This window comes from Amphiprion ocellaris, chromosome 14 (genome assembly GCF_022539595.1).
Source record: "Amphiprion ocellaris isolate individual 3 ecotype Okinawa chromosome 14, ASM2253959v1, whole genome shotgun sequence".
In the NCBI taxonomy this organism is placed as follows: domain Eukaryota; kingdom Metazoa; phylum Chordata; class Actinopteri; family Pomacentridae; genus Amphiprion; species Amphiprion ocellaris.
The window spans coordinates 14,601,813-14,621,126 of record NC_072779.1 but is presented as its reverse complement, the minus strand read 5'-3'; the positions used below and the strand labels follow the sequence as shown (position 1 = coordinate 14,621,126).

General features: G+C 39.0%; 1 protein-coding gene across 1 annotated transcript in view; it reads left to right on the top strand.

Moving 5' to 3' along the window:
* Positions 1 to 1,908: 1,908 nt before the first annotated feature.
* Positions 1,909 to 19,314, top strand: part of LOC111575218 (sodium/potassium/calcium exchanger 3-like) — a 30,284-nt gene continuing 12,878 nt past the window's right edge. Inside the window, exons 1-5 of the mRNA XM_023280208.3 lie at positions 1,909 to 2,548; positions 11,061 to 11,171; positions 18,373 to 18,449; positions 18,660 to 18,734; positions 18,840 to 18,924. Of these exons, the coding sequence (XP_023135976.1) occupies positions 2,440 to 2,548; positions 11,061 to 11,171; positions 18,373 to 18,449; positions 18,660 to 18,734; positions 18,840 to 18,924 (457 nt within the window). The 5' untranslated portion in view covers positions 1,909 to 2,439. The remainder of the gene's footprint in view (positions 2,549 to 11,060; positions 11,172 to 18,372; positions 18,450 to 18,659; positions 18,735 to 18,839; positions 18,925 to 19,314) is intronic.

Here is a 19,314-nt window from a genome sequence, read left to right as displayed (position 1 = left end):
ATCTGCGCAGAGAACTTTGGGTCAGACTGGCCAGAATAGCATGCTGGCTGACATAGTGCAAACTCTGACCAGACGTTGTAGGACGCTGTGGTATTTTTGGCATACTACATCGGACATACTATGTATTGGGATATAATAAATATTTTTCTGGTCTACTGTATCGTGGTAGTATGGATATTGGAATGCACTGAGGGATTAGACCAGAGTGATTTAGTGGTTCAGAGAGGGGTTCAGAGAGCAATTCCCACTACTTTCCCAATACTATATTATTGTCTGTGTCTCTGGGTGACCTAAGTAAAATCAGAAAAAAATAACCCTAGTAAGTGATGTCATTAGGGTTAACTCAGTTTAGGCTTGGAGATCTTTTAACTGAAAATCTTTTTTTTTTTTTTTTTTTTTACAAAGGATAAACATATATCAGACATCAGGGCTTTAACGAAAAGACTCTTATGTTGCATTATGGTCAATGGAGTATTTGGCAGCAATAATTAATATCAAGAATTCTTAAACAGCTTAAAACTTTTGGTGCTCAGTTGGGTAAAATGAACGGTTAGTATACAAATTAGACGTTGAAAAAAGACTATATGACCATTATAATACTGTAGTGACTGACTTTATCATTACATTGATTAAGTTATTCTCCATCATTGATGACTCTGTAGGGTTCCAGTCTTACTATGTATTGTGGTCAGACAGGACTTTTGACTGCAATATTTAATTTTGTTGGGTTACTTTTATTTTGTTAATCATAGCCAAACTTCAAAATCTCACTGTATTTATGTCCTGCACTGCATTGTAATGACAATAAAGCTACTAAATAGTCCTTTTTGCTGGGGGGGCACTTTGGTGCAGTTATGTAGGAACCTGCTGACTTTACTTAACTATTGCCTTTTTTACGTTGCATATTTGCAATCTTATTTTTGAATTAGTTTGCTTTTTGCATCTAATTTGACATTTGTTTTATTGTAACGCACTTTGTAATTTCAATTTTGACATATTTTTAACTCTTGCTCTTACAAATTGCAAATTATATGCAGGTGGAATTAACTTTAACCCTGGAGTCTCACCTTAATAGTCAAGAAATGGTCACCAGTTGAAGAAAAATGAGATATTTAGCTTTATTTGAGACTACATGATCATTACAATACCATCTAGCTTTATTATTCCATTGATTAAGATGGTCTTCATGACTGATACCACTGGAGGGTCTCAGTAAGTATTGTAGTCAGATAAACTGGTGTTTATATAGTTTTTTGTAGGGTTTCTTCACTGGTATGTAGATTGCTGAGGCAAAGTCCCAGCTTTGGTAACTTGATTGCTGGGTTACTTCGTGGTGCCAGTCATGGTCAAAATTCAAAATTTTGAATTTTGTTGTTTCAAAATTAAATTGCATGTAACAAACTTATCTTAAAATAAAAGTTTGCATTACTCATCTAAATTTACATTTGTTTCATTTTAAAGCACCTTTCAACTTTGTTTTTACCTGCAAGGTATTATTTAAAAATTTTTGTTCACTGTATATTAGAGGCTAAGTTCAGGATATTTCCAGGTCTTCAGGTTCAGTTTTGAAAATAATTTTTAATTCGGTATCTCACAAATTGCAAATTATGTTGTTTATTTTTATTTTATTATATTACATTATTATTTAATGTACAAATGAAGTAAAAATAAATAACTATGGAGTCCCACTTTAAACTTCCCTGAACTTCATTATTTTTGCAAATGATGTAATATATTAAGCGGCAGCCAATCTACATATTTCCCATCATCCCCTGCTCCGCTTGCATTTAATTATCTGGACCAGGTGTGTTCAGCCAATCAGGAGCTGATTAGGGGGGGCAGAGCAGTGAGACATGGGACAGTAAATGCAGTCTTCCTTCTTTTTCAGGACCAGTTAAAGGGCCCCTTCCTGAACAAGTGCTGCTTTTCGTGTCTCCCTTTTTTTTTAACACTGCTAGCATCTCAAAATCTCTAAAAACGTGAACGCGTCGCTCACATTTGTGGCCATTTCCTCTGAAAAACGCGTCCCGTGTTTGTCGACGCCTTGTGGCCGGCGAGTGAAAGCGCAGTTAGCCGACAGACAAAGTGAAGGAACACAGGGTTCAGAGCATGTCGCCTCCTGTTGCTGCACCTCACTGTGGGATCCGCTGTCGACCTTTCAGCCTGCACATATGAGCGCAGAGAGCTTTCGGACGCCGCTGCTCGCTATGTGCGACCCGGAGGAGTTGAGCAGCTCTGCAGTAGGAGTCTGAGGGGGAAAAGAGGGAAAACCGGGTTTGTCATTGCGGGGATTTTTTTTATTTTTATTTTTTTGACACAACTTGTCTGAGAAGTCGCTTTTCTCCCGCTGCTGCTGGACGTCGGTTGGAGAAAGTGTGAAACAAGTGTCAGGAAGAGAAGCAACAGATGTCATTTTGTGGATATGCGGCCGGCTGAGGAATGAGAGCAGCGGCAGCGGCGAGGCACCGGCGGCCCTTCCAGCGGTTCTGCTGCTGTGGAGTCGGGCTGGTCGCCGTCATTTGGCTCGCACAGGTCATCCAGGCACCAGGTGAGACCTTAATATAGACCGAGCAGGCTGAGGGCGACGCAGTAATTGCAATCCTGCGCAGATGCACTTGGAAAAAAAATAAGTTAAAAATAACCTAAAACACCAGACACTTTCTCATGAACAGTGTTAGTAACTGTCAGATTTTATATTAATGCCTGTTTACTATGCAGAATGAGGGAAAACAGCTGTGAGGAGCCAACACTGATGCTAAATAACCACATCCTAACATTTATCTTGTTGGTATGATTTATTATTAGTGACTATAATTAAGAGAACTAGTTTGTAAATGAGAAAAAAATACACAATCACATCCATATAAACCAATATTTGCTCTCAACAAAGAGCCATCTTCATTAGACAAGCAGAAAATGCTGCATAATCCATGTTTTCTGAACATGCAGTGCTTCATTTGGAGCAAAGACCCACATTTCTCCTTTAATGTAAATCCATATTAATCTCTGCCTGTTCTAGAAGTGCTCCTATATTACACTAGACTTGTGCTACATTCAACATCCAGATGTGTGAAGACATTATTCTGATATTTAATGCTCCGAGCAGAATGCAGGTGCACGCTGCACTCCCACTGTTAAATGTGATTTTAGTTCCATTTTTAAAGCAAACCTAATGTCGCTGCATGGCACATTTTAAATCTCAGTTCAGCATTTCCTAACATGACTCCCAGCTTCAGTCCTCCAGAGGATGACGGCTTCACACTGTAGGAAGGTGACAGTTTGTGATTACATAAAGCAGTCACAAATTGTGCCATGTGTAAATCCAATCATCTGGGATAAGTTCAGTTATAGGTTGGGCGTTCACTGGATATTACATCTTCTTTCTCACAAGAAATGCTGTGTATGACTTGGCATGCTAAGGTTGCATTTTTGTGCACGTATTTGCTTTTTTCCCTAAATAGACTGCTTGTCCTTTTTTAATTCGGGCCTTTTCCCAGGCTGTCACTTCATCTCAGAGTGCAGTTTTCACTCAGCAAAATAAATAGCTTTGAATTGCAGAAAATAATAAATTGCTTATGTTTGTGTTGGATTGTTTACAGTGATTTCATTCCATTACACACAATGTAATGCACTCGTACACAACACATCATACTGACATAATCCTGATGTCCCTGTGGACTGATTCTCCTGCAGCCTCCAGGGTAAAATTAACATGATGCAGTGAGTACAATGCATCTATAAAAGCACATGTAGTGAAGTAAATGTCACATAAATAATTGGATTCAGTTGTAATTTAAGTGCACACACACCTTCCCTGAATTTCAGTCTTCTTAAAATGCATAAATACTGCAACAATATGCACCTTCCTTATTCATTATTGGCCAGAAATAAGTGAATTAGATGCTTTAATGTCTCATCCAGCAGCAGTGCACCTAAAGGCATCATCCCCACCCCGTCCCACCCCTCTCCTCCAGCTCATTATCCTCTCGTCACCTTTGCAGATGTAGTCACACACTGGCTCACACACTCATCACCAACGACATTTTTTTTCCCCCTGAGTGCAGGATAAGGGCCCAAATAGGTGAACTTTTTGTTCCATCACGAGTGCTTGATTTACATTTGGGTTTCATCCTGGTATTTCGTGCCGTGCTTTTTGTGTAAGAGTGTCCCGGTGAATGAGCCGTGTCATTAATATTTATACTTCACCTTTAAATTATGAGTGTGCCATCAACCAGGAGAGGTTTTCTGAACCGAGACCAAGGCTGCTCAACTTAAAAAACAGCACAAAAGCAGTGGGCAAAGCATGTGGTCTGCTGTTTGTAATGATGACAGGCAGGTTATTCTCACAATACTTGGAAAATATTACACATACTGTCGCATCCTGAATACCGCGGCCTTTATAGCCATTTATGGACGTGCCGGTCCAATGCTGAGTAACAGTATCAGTCTGATACTAGCAACAAAAAACCCCCATAAAACATTGGATTGGATATTAGAAAAATAAATTACGATCCAGTGCAAACTGCTGACAAATTAGACACCACATGCTTGATATGATTTTGCCAAGAAGAAAGTGCTGAAGCAAACTTTGAAGCGATGAAAGGGTGAGAAACACCCTCCAGACAGCAACATTAAAATTAGTCAACTCACAGGAAGCCTCAATGAGCAGCTTTTTATCTCTGAGATGGCAGGTCTCATCTGTGCTAGCAAGTGATGAATTCCTTTCAAAACATGCAAAAATACAGCAGCAATAAATTCAAACCACTGTTAAATATATAATAATATTCTTACCAATATTGTGTCAGAAAGCACAACAGTTAGGTTTACCACTGAACATTATAATTCTAGCAAATTTTAGTAGCTTTAGCAGATAATAAACCTACATAACGGATTTTTTTTTTGCCACTTTGCAGCACCTTATAGACATTGCATTTCAAAATTAATACAACCGACACATTGTCAGAGTTGTAGTGATGTTTGTGTCACAGCTTGAGTCTGTGTACAGCCCCGGATGCTTGTCTTTGAGAGTCTTATATAAGTTTGCTGAGTTGCTTTTGGTTGTCTCTAACTTGTCGCTGATCATCTGATTCAAAATATCTGTACTTTTCCACACAACTCACTACTGACTTGTTGCTGCACCCGCATTTGCTGTTTCCATGTGTAGTTGTTGTTGTCGAGTATTTCCTGTACCTAGAGCATCTGCAAGAGAAACAAGTACGGTTTTCTTTTTAGAATTTTTGTGTTGATTTGGCTCTGAAATACTGATTATTGTGACCTCTTTAGCTGTGTAGCAATGTGATCCATTTCTAATATAAAAATGATGATTACAGGCACTTAAAACTCACTGTTTGTAGAGTTTATGACTTTGGGGATCCACACAAGGAAATTAATGGTCTGGAAGCAAATGTAATTGCACCAATTAGGCTAATTTTTTAAGAAAGAAGAACTTCACATGCCATCAGAAGAATTGCAAAAATGCTGCAGTCACATGTAGTTGTACACAGTGGCTTTAAGTAGAGAAAATAAACAGTAGTTCATCTATGATTTTAGTATCAGAAGATAAAGTCACAGAAGGTCTTCCCCAAAAAAAGGGGAATTGTCATAGTTGAATTGTGTTTTCTCTTTTTTGATCAAAACATGTTGTCCAGTTGTGCTCATAATGAAATGGTGATTGTGTTTTGCTGTTTGCTCTCTGTTGTTGTTTTTATCTACACTATATTTATAACTGTGTTCAAATCCCATTTAAGGTCAAATCAAATGTCCATCAGCTCATTGTAAACTGCAACATGACACTTGAGCGTAAATGTCAGAGTGGAGACCTGCAGAGCTGCAGTGTTATCTATATGGAAATGGAGCTGAAAGTGTTGGACTGAAATATAAACATGATTTCTTATAAAGTCATATCTGCAGACTCAGGTTTCAGATGTAGTCGTACCTACCTGCATTGCCACTATTGAGGATGTCACAGTGAGAGACGTTTACTACCACAGACTGCAGTCTTGTCTTGTGGAGGAAGTAAACCTGTTTGGGGTTAGAGCTGAGGAAGCCGGTCTGTCCAGTCGATGTGCGATTGATGGGATCAAATGTCTTGTTTCTGCTAGGAGAAGAAGCTGGTTTGTCTCTCATGTCTTAAGTGACAGTTTCTTCTTTCAGGTCCTGTAGAAATCAAAAGCCGCTATTTAATAAGTTGCAGCAAGATGAATGAATCAGATTTTTGATGTATTTGAAGCGATAAAACCTACAAGAAATCAGACTATCAGTCTCTTAGTCTTTGAGATTCCTCTCAGTCTGCATTGTTTTACCAGTGAGTTATGTGGTGATTATGAAATGCACTTGATGGTATTTACACTTACCTTTCAGCATTCTGCCTGTGTGTTTATGATGAGGCATGCAGCAGCAGGATTAAGGTATTTCCATACAAACACCACATTTCATGTTTCATCTGCCACTGATCACTCTGTCACCTCTTTCCAGTGTTTACATTTACATTTTAGGGCCTCTAGCAGACACTCTTATCTAGACTTAACATCACTGTGACTGTAAATGTAGCTTCAGCACCATGGATCACCAATGTTATGAGTCACGTACAGGGCAAAAGTCATGGTCAGAGTGAAGACAGTGTTGCTGAACACATGGAAAGTGTCATAGATTGTGATTTTTATGTGTGGTTTTAAAACAGCTATATGTAACTTTAGACAGAATCTCCTACTGTTTTTAGTTTTAATGAAATTAAACATCGGAAAATATGTCTATTTGGCACAGCAAATGCTATATATACACAGGATGTCATCTAATAACTGATGTCAAGGTGAGAGGCACCAAGATTGGGCTCAGCTGAACAGTCTTTCAAGGGAAACCCTGTTTAGTGTTAGTTACACCAGAGCTGTCAAACTCACGATCTAAGTTTACACTTGGTTTTAAAATGCATTTGCATCGCATCACAAATGGATGATACTCCATGTAAATGTAAACGACCACCAAAACACAGCGTTCGATTCACACAAACGCCTTCTTGAGCGGGTCTAGGATGCATTTGACCATATATCTTTTGTAGTGTCATACACTCCCCTCAAAAAGTATTGGAACAATTCCTTTATTTTTGCTGTAGATTGAAAACATTTGGTTTTAACTTCAAAAGATGAAGTTAAAGCTTTTATTTCCATGTTTTTACATCTGCATCTGATACGGAACTCTAAATTTTTAGATGAGCAAGCGTATTGGAACAGAAAGACTTAAAATAGATTAAAGCGAATAGGACTTAATATTTAGCTGCAATAACTGCATCAAGCCTGTGAACCATTGACATCACCAAACTTTTGCATTCTCCTTTTGTGATGCTTTCAGTTGTTGTTTGTTTTGGGAAGTTACTCCCTTCAGTCTCCTCTTGAGCAGATAAAATGCAGCTCTATAGGATTTACTAAGTCTGGAGATTGACTTGGCCGGTCTAAAACCTTCCACTTCTTGCCCCTCATGGTCCTTTGTTGTTCTTCCAGTGTGTTTTGGGTCGTTATCTTGCTGCACGATGAAGGATCTCCCAATCAGTTTGGTTGCATCCTTCTTTAAATTGACAGACAAAAAGTTTCTGTATACTTCTGAGTTCATTTTGCTGCTGCCATCATGTGTTCCATCATCAATGATGATTAATGAGTCCATCCCAGAAGAAGCCATGGTAGCCCAAGCCATGACATTCCCTCCACTGTGTTTCACAGACGAGCTTGTATGTTTGGGATCATGAGCAGATCTGTTCTTTCTCCAAACTTTAGCCTTTCCATCACTTTGGTAAAGGTTTATCTTTGTCTCTTCAGTCCATAAAACTTTGTCCCAGAAATTTTGAGGCTCATCTCTGTACTTTTTGTCAACCTCCAGCCTGGCCTTCCTATTCTTCTTGCTAATGAGTGGTTTGCATCTTCTGGTACAGCCTTTGTACTTTTGTTCATGAAGTTTTCTGCAAACAGTAGATTGTGATACCTTCACTCCTGCCCTCTGGAGGTTGTTGCTGATGTTGCCAACAGTTGTTTTAGGTTCTTTCTTGACAGCTCTACCAATGTTTCTGTTGCTAACTGCTGTTTTCCTTGGTCTACCCGTTTGATGTCTGTTACTTAGTACACCAGTGGTTTCTTTCTTCTGCAGGGCATTCCAAATGGTTGTACTGGTTATAGTCAATGTTTGTGCAGCGGCTCTGATTGAATTACCATCTTCTCTCAGTTTCACAATTGCTTGTTTTTCACCCATAGACAGGTCTCTGGTTTTCATGTTGGTTACACTTCTAATTATAGATGCAGTCTGCGCAGACAGAACCCAAATCTGAAACTGAACATAGACATTGAGCACTACTTATTGTTTGAATAATCAATGCAATTGGACACACCAGGGCAACAAAACACACCTGTCAGTCACATGTTCCACTACTGTTGCTCAGAAAACCAGAAAACCAAAGGTGCTATCTTCTAAGTGGTGTATCGGATCCAGCTGTAAACACCTGGAAATAAAATCTGAAATGTTAATCTCTTGTCTGATATTCATTGTTTGATATCAAACCCAAATGTTTTAGTCTACAGCAAAAAAATAAAGGAACTGGCCTCACTGTTCCAATACTTTTGGAGGGGAGTGCATATTTCCTGATGTCTACCTGGTAACAATGCAGCAGCAACATATGCCACCAATGCAGGATGTGGTATTTGTTGTTCTGTGTGCTTTTGCAAGTCATAAATGTCTTTGTCCTGTCAATCTCAACAGTTAGAATAGTCTGTCAAAATGTTTAGGGTTTCCATAGCTAGTCTGTGCAAACGTAATCTGGTGACAGACTGAGCCCCTTTGACCTTTTAGTGAAGAACTTTAAGTATGAAATCTGGACACAAGTGGTCACTAGGGCTCCTTAGAGACCGGCATTCACATAAACAGATTTTAAAACCAAGTGTAAACAGGGTACAAGATACAATGGCTTGTATCATTACAGTTTAGTAATGATAGAAGAATTCAGTGTAGTTTGAATTGACAAGTGTGATAAATTAGAAAAAAAGGCTTACCAGGGTATATTTTAATTAGGTGTGCTGTGATTGATTTAATTATATAAGCCCAAAGTTGTATGTAAATCTTTTTTTTTTTTTTTTTTTTTTTTTTTTTTTTAAAGAATGTTTTGTATTTGTTGGATAAGATTCCTGCTGGAAGCTTTTGCTTTCTCAGTACTGGAGTTACAACTATAGAAATTTTTCAATAAAGAAAATTATTTAACAATTTTCTTAGATAAATACATTCATACTGCAGTTACCCAGAGCCTAGAGGAGCTTAAAAGTGTTTTCCTCCCTCCCAAAGTTAATCAATTTACAATCAACTAAAATATTTGCTGAACCAGGAGGTAATGTTTATTTTGGCCGTATATCTAAGTAATCAGATGTCCTCTCTGCACTAGTCAATGTTATATATGTTGTTTCTACTCCATGCTGTATTCAGAGGGTCTTGACTTACTTAAACCTGAAAGTAGATAAAAAATCAGATAAATGTCAGATTTTTTAATTCTTCATTTTCTAACGAGACAAGATGTTGGTTTAGCTGCTGGAGACTTCTCCCAGTTTGAAGTGTGAAAATGGTGCAGAGCCATCTGTGGCAGAAACCCATTTGAATTTCATACGGGTCGAGCTCCTCTTGATGCCTCAACATGAAAGCCTTCACTTCTCTTCTCAGCCACGATCGCTGCCCTCATGAAATGGGCTCATTGAGCTGTAAGGTACAAAGGGACACTACAGTGCTCGGCAATCACGAAAGGCATCGGACACAGACACCAAGCATCCTCATGATAAAAGGACAGTGTGTAGCAGAGAGGCGTAATAACTGATTCACTATCTTCTTGGCCCTTGGTGGAAAGATCTCTGTGGGTGGTGGTGAAGGATATCTGTATTTCATTTTCCCATAGCGGAGATGATGAGACAGTTCAATCTGATGGGAGTTCCTCAGCTGTCGCCCTACTAAAGCTGTAAAAAGTGAAACTCACACAGAGATTATCTATCTAGGAGTGAAATACAAAGCGGAAATGGACACTATAAAGATTTCAGTGCTGATTACTCAGAGGATCACTGAGCATGCTGCTATTTCCCACAGGAAGAAACATGAAACTACAGTCTAGTCAAAGAGTAGGAACAATACTTTGGTTATTTTCTGAGGACAAGTGCCGATTTTATAATTCAATCCTGAACATATAAATATTTTGTTTATTTGGTTGTAATAGTTGGAGTAAGAGGGTCTGCAGATCAACAGAAACAGAATTTTTTTTTTTTTTTAAAGTTTTGTTTGTGTTTTAAACCATTTATCAAATAAACATCCCAATGAAATTACTGATTTGTGCTTCCGAACTTCATGAACGGCTGCTTCTGTTTTCTGGGTTTTATTATTGTCAGAGTGAATAAAATATTTGAGGGTTTCACAGTGTTTGTTAGACAAAAAAAAGCGCAAGTTGATGGCATCATCTTGATCTGTAGGAAATTGTAATGCACTTTTAATTTGAGTTTCAGCCAATTATTTTCATTATGGGCAATTGGAATTATTATTATTATTGCCAATATTCTTTATGTACCTACATATGCTATTATATTGAAAGGGGAAAATTATGATATCATTGTATATTTTTTCAATAATATATTTCACAAACTAACTGTTAGTTACTGAGAAGACACTGCTTGACTCCGCACCATCAAATGCAGTGCGTACTCTGCTACATGTGCTGCAGACAGCACTTTGTGTTGTAAACAGTGTAGTCAGAGCTGCTCTTCTGCACAACCTGTGATGACTATTTCTAAGTTTTCATTGTAATATTCTCTTTAAAGGAAAACTGTCAGCACATATTTACAAATACGATAAGTTGGTCATGCATTAATGTTGTTTGAATATTGGCTGACAATTTTTTACCATTGACTAAATCAAAAAATAATCCACATATGCCCAATCATAATTATTTTCAGTCTCGACCTTAAGTCAAAGTGCCGAGGTTATTTTCTGCAGCTGGACTCTGTGAGGTCTGTGTATCTGGCTGGTTTTACACTAAAACGACCTGTGTTGTTTTGTAACAGAGACCGAGTCCTCTGGGTTTCGGCCAGGCGTGAATTTCGGGACGCTGCAATGGACTCGCAGGTTATTGCAGGAGAAATCAGACAACCAGAGCCTGGGTGAGCCTCGAGCAGGTGAGTCACTGTTCTTTACCTGGATAGATACCGTCTGTTCCTCCAGGACACAGCAGCAAACTCTCCCAGACTGTCTGCAACAATCCTGTATCATTCAGTGTAGGGGAGGGTGACCTGGATAGTGTGTTCAGTGAACTGGTATGTTATAGCTTATTACATGTTTGATGTGTAATGTGATATTTTTAATTTATTGAGAAAATAAGGGTAACTAAACAGGAAATTCTGTTTCCTGTTCTATCTACAGTATTTGGAATTATACACTGCCAGAGCACCATAAAATCTACATGATGTACAGTGTAACATTTGGAATGTTGAAAAAGGAGTCAGATACGGTTTAGAAATGTAATTTTTTTTTCTTCCATGTCTTCATACATGCGTGTGCTGTATGCAGGTAAGTAAAGGTGTACCGGAGTCTGTTCCCTGCAGGTGAACTGAAAGGTCATGTAGACTAGGCTTTGTGTTTGTTGTCAGGAGTGTGTCGAGCTTGTGCTCTGAAATACTGCAGGAGACAGATGAAGGACATAAAGAGGAAGCTGCCAGAAGGTCAGATTAGATTTTCTAAGGTAGTCGGTTTCCAACAGACGCCCAGTTGCTCTCGTTTTCTTCTGAGTGCGCTCTCAATAGTTTGGACGGATTCAAACAGCTCTTCATGAAATTACTACTGAGACATAAAGCCCTAATCAGACCTCTGTTTCTCTGGTTCCCAGGCTGATTAGCTGGCTGCCAGACATGAGCTGCATTCATCACAGCTGACAGTTTTATTATTAAAAATTCAGATCAGAGAGGAAATCTCTTTTATTGTTGCGCGGGGAGAATAGCACAGAGTAGATAAAATAACACAGCTGCACAATGAAAAATCTGTTGCCTTACTGACAGAATACAATTCAGTATCGTCGTATCATTTGCATTCACTCTATGGCTGTGCTCATATCAGGCTGTCAGTCACAATGCTGTATTGTATGCAAACGGTTATTGTTGGAGCCCGAGCGTAAAATCTCACCCTTTTTCTTGCAGAAATTTATGCACATCAAGTTATGCTAATAATATACCATGCAAATAGACTGCTCAGATCACACTGCTCCTAAATACAACCACCTACACAGGGTGTGCAACCTAAAAAAACATACACAGTCAATGAGTTCAAGCTTTTTAAAAGTAAGTTTGAGTTACATTCTTGCATGACAGCCTCTGCAAGAGGAAGCACAAAGTCCTTTAAACATATTTGTCACAGTATTTGGGAAAGATCATTTTATCAAAGTGTCAGAGGAAAATATTTTATCAAGCCAGTATACACATAGCGTCAACTGTCTAATGTATTACCACAGATTTAAGTTTTAACTTCTTTGTCTAAGCGGTGAGCTTAAATAATCAGCTGCCATAGTTCAGTCATGTACAGATAACATTTTGATTATATTTTAGAAAAGCTTACACTTAAGAGGTGAACAAATATGGACTCCTCAGATAAAACTGATTTGCACTTAAAGTAAATTAAAATTTTACTGGCTGTCACATGCTCTTCTTTGATGTAACATTAAAAGGTGCTTCTTCTCTGCACTTGAGCCAGAAGATAATGAGACTCTATACATCTCTCCACCGGTGCTCCATGTGCTCCATGCAGCAATTTGTGTTTTGCAACCTGATATCAAACTTAACCTTTATTGAGTTCCTGGTTGCAAACAGGTCCTGCTCATTATCTCTTACAAAGGTACAAGCGTACTGCGGGGAGGTACTTTGCTGTAGTAATACACTGGAGACAAAGAGGTGAACAAAAGGATGGACAGGTAGTCTAAGATCCAGCGGCGAGCGTGGCTCCAGCCTCAGGTTGCCGCCCTCTTCCTCAGCAGGCCGTCTGACAGTGATTGCGTAATCTGTAGTGTGATTAAAAAGCCTGCTCTGGACCTCGGGGGATATTATCTTGGGATTGCACAGTAACGTCCAGCCCCAGGCTCTCATTCTCTCTTTTCATCCCTCCACTGCTTAACAAGATGGAGACGGTGTGATCTGGCTTCAGCTGACAAGCCTCGGAGACCGTTGTTGCTAGGCAACTGAATGCTAAATTTTGAAACCCAGACAATTCTGTCTTTCGAGCATTAAAAGTGCAAAGAGAGGAGCTAAAAATAACTGGGCGGTTGTGGGGATGGGGGCTGGGGTTCAAAGAATCCAAACAATGCAAATGAAGAAAATGGCTTGCGCTGTGGGTTGTTGTCGAGGTTTGTTATATTGTTTATTTTGGCAAGCGGCAACCAGCTGAGAATAACATTTTTCCACAACTGTGCTTTTGTTTTTTTTGTTTTTTTTATTGGTATAGTGTGGAGAAAGAAACTGGCAGATAATCTGACACACATTGTTTTCCAATGGTCTTCAATCAAGATAGTCACATAAGCTGCTGTTAATGCCACCACTATTAGAAGAATTAGTTTTGGAATATTTGAAGCTGATATAGTTGGATCATGCTCGGTCCCTTTTACTTTCTGTCACCAAACAATGTAATTTAAGGACAGGAGGTCAGAGGTCAAGGTTTATCATAAACCTCCCCAAAAGTCAAAGTGATTGTCATTAATCAAAAGATATTTTGCTGTTGCCTCTGAATTTATGTTTTTTTCCTTGCTCATCGAGCTGATTGTGGACGGTGCTGTATGATCAGGGAAAGCTACATGTGAGCAGCTTTTTCAATTGCTTGTATCACAACAGTGTAACTTGATAATTAATGTTTTTATTGATGGACAAGGTTGTTGGTGTGGTTTGAAGCCCTGCTGTCGTTTCATCAGCGTTGCATTCAGACTACCTCAAAGGAAAGGGAATCAAAGAACAAATGCATAATTGAATTTACATTACACACCTGGATAAAATATTTATTTTTTGATTCCTCATGAAAAATGCAGATGTGTTGCAGAGGTCTGTGTGTGTGTGGCGATACACCAACATCAGTTTGGTCGGTTCACGATGCGACTTTGCTCGGCGTGCCACTCGATACCGTAGCTTGACTCCAGGACAACCTGCAGGCTTTCAGATCGATGACATTAGCCTGCACCACCCCTCATTCAGCTTCACTGAAGCCTCCTGCAGTAGCTTCTGACTCACAGAATGTTCAGCTCCTCACATCAGCACCAGACTCAGAGTGGAGATTTCACTTCTAATGCTATGTGAAGAATTTGCTTGGCATTGACCTAATGCTTAAAGATCTAATCTGTTGCACAGGAGTCACATAAAATACATATTTAAGAAAGAAGCTCTAATCTGTGCAGATTAAACAACAGACTAATATCTGAATTACACCAAAATAAACTGGTTGATGCTGCCCTGCAGTTTGAAATAAGAGACGTTGTTTTATAATAGCTAGTGGACTCAGTTGAGTCATTTTATATTTTATATGAAAGTAAAAGCAGACACATTAAGGTAAATTTATGTTTTTCCTTTTGACAATTTTAGCAAGTGCATTGTAGTTTTTAGAGTGCTTTAGAGTTGTTATATAAAATTGTTGTTCCGTGTCCTTTTTTCATCCCTGACTGTCTTTTGGCATTCTGCCTTTATTAGAAAGGAGCAGAGATAGACAGGAAATGTGGGGGAAAAGAGCAGAGGAATGACATGCAGCAAAGGTCCAAACCGGTATAATTTATCGCAGTCTTTTCATTATTTATCACTCCCTGACAGTTCAACAAAGAAGGCAAACAACTAATAATTCTCACTTAAAGGTCAGCATCGTTCTACCACATCTGTTAGTTAACGTTTATGCAGGCAGCGTCACCTCCAAAGCTTTGGAACAGCCTTCCTTTCTCAGTCAAATGTTCCTCCTCCATTGACATTTTTTGGAAAAATGTCAAGACATACATGATCGTAGTTGTACTAATATGTTATATTTATTTTCAGAATCAGAAATACTTTATTGATCCTCGAGGAGAAATTGCTTATGTTACAGTTAGAGTTTCTACCATTCAAAGTTATAATATTGCTTGTTTTCTAGGTGTTTCAGATGTCTTTTTTTTTTTTTTAACAAATTCATTTTACAAGTCTTTATTCAGTTTTATGTAGTGCTATTTCCCCCACATGTTATTCTGTTGTCTGTCTTACACCATTTACATCGCTTTGGTCTACTCCAGTTGCTATGAAACACTGTATATATTTTTAAAAATGTCATGTAATCCAAAATGCCAAATGCATTAGTGACCTTTGAGAGAGGAAAAATTAACAAGCCAATGACAAATGTATTGATATTTATGTATTTCTACAGATATTAAAATATTCTGTAATTGTCAGATTTTACAAATGAACTGAACTGTTTCAAATGTAACAATTTATTGTATATATGTATGTATGTGTGTGTGTGTGTGTATATATATATATATATATATATATATATATATATATATATATATATATATATATATATATATATATATATATATATATATATAAAATCAGGCCTTTAGCTCCCTAAACACGTAAAAACTAGTTGTATATAATGTTAATTTTTTTTCCCCAAAACATTGTTTGACTTTAAATCACTCAGTGAAGCGATCTGACCTAATTAACTATTACAGTCTCTTTAGTACTTCAATTTGTGTAGTATTGAAGCAAATATATGTGGAGGTAGTATAAGATTCACTGCTTTTCCACCAAGGCCATTCAAGGGCTGGTTCAGAGCCAGTGTTTCATCTCAGACTAGTTCTTCTCATTTTCACATCCTAAGAACCGGCTGTCAGCCACCAAAAATTACTTGACAACAGACACAACACTTTGCAGAACCAAGAACCTCATGTGCCATGATTACTGTATATCAAGAAAACCAACTACACTCTTTAGCAGCCATTTAAAAAAAAAAAAAAAACTGAATTAAGGTTGAATGGTCTTTTTTTCCTTTCTTTACTTGGGAAGGTTCACAACTGAGTGAAATGACCTGGAAGTGTCTAAAGTGGCTGCCATGATAAGACCTGGTCAGATTTTCTCAATGCTAAGGAAAAGTGTGTCATTGCTGCTATTCATGGCAAACCACTGCAACAATGCTCCATGATAACCTGACCCTGTGTCATTAGAGTTCAATTATTGTAGCTCAATGGCTATGTTTTCTTCTCTTTTTGCATGGAGGTCAAGAAAAGACAGACAATACCATTTCTGACTATTTAACAGTAGTGTAGCATCTACACTGCCTAATCAAGTGAAGAAGAAGTAAATCCAGAGCTTCGGTTAGCCAGGAGCAACATTTGTAAAGAGACGATGTGGTCCACCATTGTTGTTGTTGTGCTTGGCGCTAGTGTTGCCGGGAGACGTATGCAGTGATGTAATTACGCGGCTCTGTGGTGGCTCTCCAGCCCATAGAAAATCAAACTGGTTCCTAAAGGAGGAACCTCTGAACCGGCACTAACACCATCCCAGAGCAATCACCTGGAGCTAAACAGATCAAACAGAGTCAGAGATGAACGAATTGTGGGAGTATCTTGTGATTCTGACGCCAAAAAGGCACCAAACACTGAGAAAACTAATATATTTTCAGAGTAAGTACACATCAATACCACAGCCCAAATGCTCTCTGCTGATTAGTAAACTTTATCGAGCTGTTGACACATCTGGATTAGATCCCTGACTTGGGGAGTTGCAGATTCCGGATCATCTTCATCTACAGTGTTTCAGTTTGTGGCCTTGAATTGTGAAACTGCAGCCTCAGAGTCTTGGCAGAGCACAATCTTGTCCAGCAACCTTCAGGAAACCAGTTTCTGTCTCCATGTATCTCTGTGGCGTTCTTCCCCCTCCTTCACTCTCTCAGACCTCTCCTGAGGGTTTGTAAGGAAAAATAAATATTTTTAGACATCATGGTCCAGAGCTGCTGTCACTTCTCTTTTTTTTCATTTTTCAGAAATCCTAACCATGGGAAACACATATTCACCTCCCCCTTTCTCACTGTTCATGCAATCGCCTTGCCTTTGGCTTCCTACTGCCACCCATCAAAAAAAAGAAAAAAAAAGCTGCCCCCAGGGAGAGGGTCGCCATAGCAACTACCTTCACCAGAGCAACCCTTCAAAGCGTCCATCTGAGCTACATGTTGTAGCGTTTCCACCGACGGCATAACCTGAGAGTTTATGTTTTAGGGCAGAAAGGAGACTGGAAGTCTTCCAGAGCTCTTCGACAGGACGCAGAGAGCAAAGAAGGTGAAAGAAATAAAGCCACAGAGAGAGAGAAAGAGAGAGCACAGATGTCCAACAGCTGATCAGCTTGACAGGCCGCTTGACAAGATGCATACAGTGCAGTTTCACATTTAGGCTCCTTTCGTGCGATAAGATGACAGAAAGTTTACATGCTAAGCCTTGATGATTTATTGGATGAACCCTGCCCTGCAATAACAGCTGGCACACAAAATAGGCTTTTTCCTCAGTCTTAAGAGATGCAGCGAACCTTCGGAACTCATTTCAACCCCAACTCTTTAAAATGATGCACAGAGATCAGCTTATGGCACAATAACACAAATGTGTACACATTACCGCACAAACATTAGTGTTTTGGAACTGAACATGACGAAATTGCTGTCCCCTCCTTAAGACCATATGGCCTCCTCCTCTCAATTTCTGTCACTGTAGTGTCAGAGATCAAATCTCATATCCCTGATCACAAGGGACCCTGTCATAATCCACACAGTCTGTTGTTCAGTTTCCATGCAGCCGAGGTGCAGTGTGCAGCACGCATCGTGACGGCTACACTCTTATTGTGTGCTTGTCGACCCGCTGTTGCCTCACACAGCACAGGAGCTATTTATAGCTCCGTGCTCACCACTAGTATAAATTCATCCAGCTCAGCTCAGAGTTGTAAATTGGAGCTGTACCACTGTCGAGGCCCTCTTTTGCAATGTCAAGGGAACAGAAGCCAGCTAAGCTGTCATTAACCGTTTTTTCTTGCTTTCACACTCGAGGGAGGACAGGAAGCAGCTGCCAGTTGCATTTCCACCTCACTTCCGCAAGACCAACGATGAGTCTACATGGTGGTGCTGTGGGTTGTGCCATGTCTGGAAGAAATTAAATTAGTCACACAGGGTGATAATCCAAAAATTATATACTGTTGTTTTTATCCTGGAGGTCATTTGAAATTACTGCATGTAGTGATGGATGCCAAAACAGGTTTTTTTTCTTTATGTTTGCAGGTTGTCATAGGCATTTTAAAGAAATGTAAAAGACTGTAGTTGGGAAAAATGTGCTTCATAATGTCATCCCCCCTGCAGCCATCCATGAGTTTCCAGAGGACATTTTCACCAAGGAGCAGAGGAAGCATGGGGCTGTGTGTCTGCATGCACTATGTGTGAGTGTTTTTCCTAATATCACCTGAAATCTGCATATTTTTTCTATCTATTTATATCCTTGACTCATCCTGCTGACATATATCATCATAATGGCATAAACAAGCACAAACTGCAAGCTAAAACCTATATAACTGGTTCATGTTATAAAAAGACATTGTGTGTGTATGTGTCCATCAGCTGTCTTATCTGTGCTCTGCTGTACTTTATAGGCCATTTACATGTTCTACGCCCTGGCCATCGTCTGTGACGACTACTTTGTCCCTTCTCTTGAGAAAATATCTGAGGTGAGGAAAACCAGTCCCAGCTAGCATTCAGATATAAGTTTCTTATTTGAACAGTTCATTGTTTGATTATTCTTGTTGAATTCTGCCCTTTTTTTAATCATACAGAATCTTCAGCTCAGTGAAGATGTGGCCGGGGCAACATTTATGGCAGCAGGAAGCTCTGCTCCAGAGCTTTTCACCTCTCTCATTGGTTAGAACCTCAGCCAATTTAGACCAACAATCAGCTGTGCCAGTCTTTAGAATGAATTTTCACTTATTCTCAACATTTTAACCAAAATGAAGTGCCTGGTCTCTGCAGGTTCCAGAATTATCCAGGAGATGTCAGCAGAGTTCTGTTTAAAAGCACAATGTTTTTTGTTTTTTTAAAATAAATAGTTTTTTTTTTTTATTTAGTAGGACAGGAACTGATTTTTATTGGACTTTAAGAGCCTTTAAAAGCATTTATTATCCCCTCCAAACACACAAGGCATCTAACATGAATGTTGTAGATGATTTTCAGTAAGGCTTTCATTTAAAAAATAATTTTCACTCCGAACACAAAATGAGAGACTGTAGAGATTTTATTCAGTCTGAAGTCATG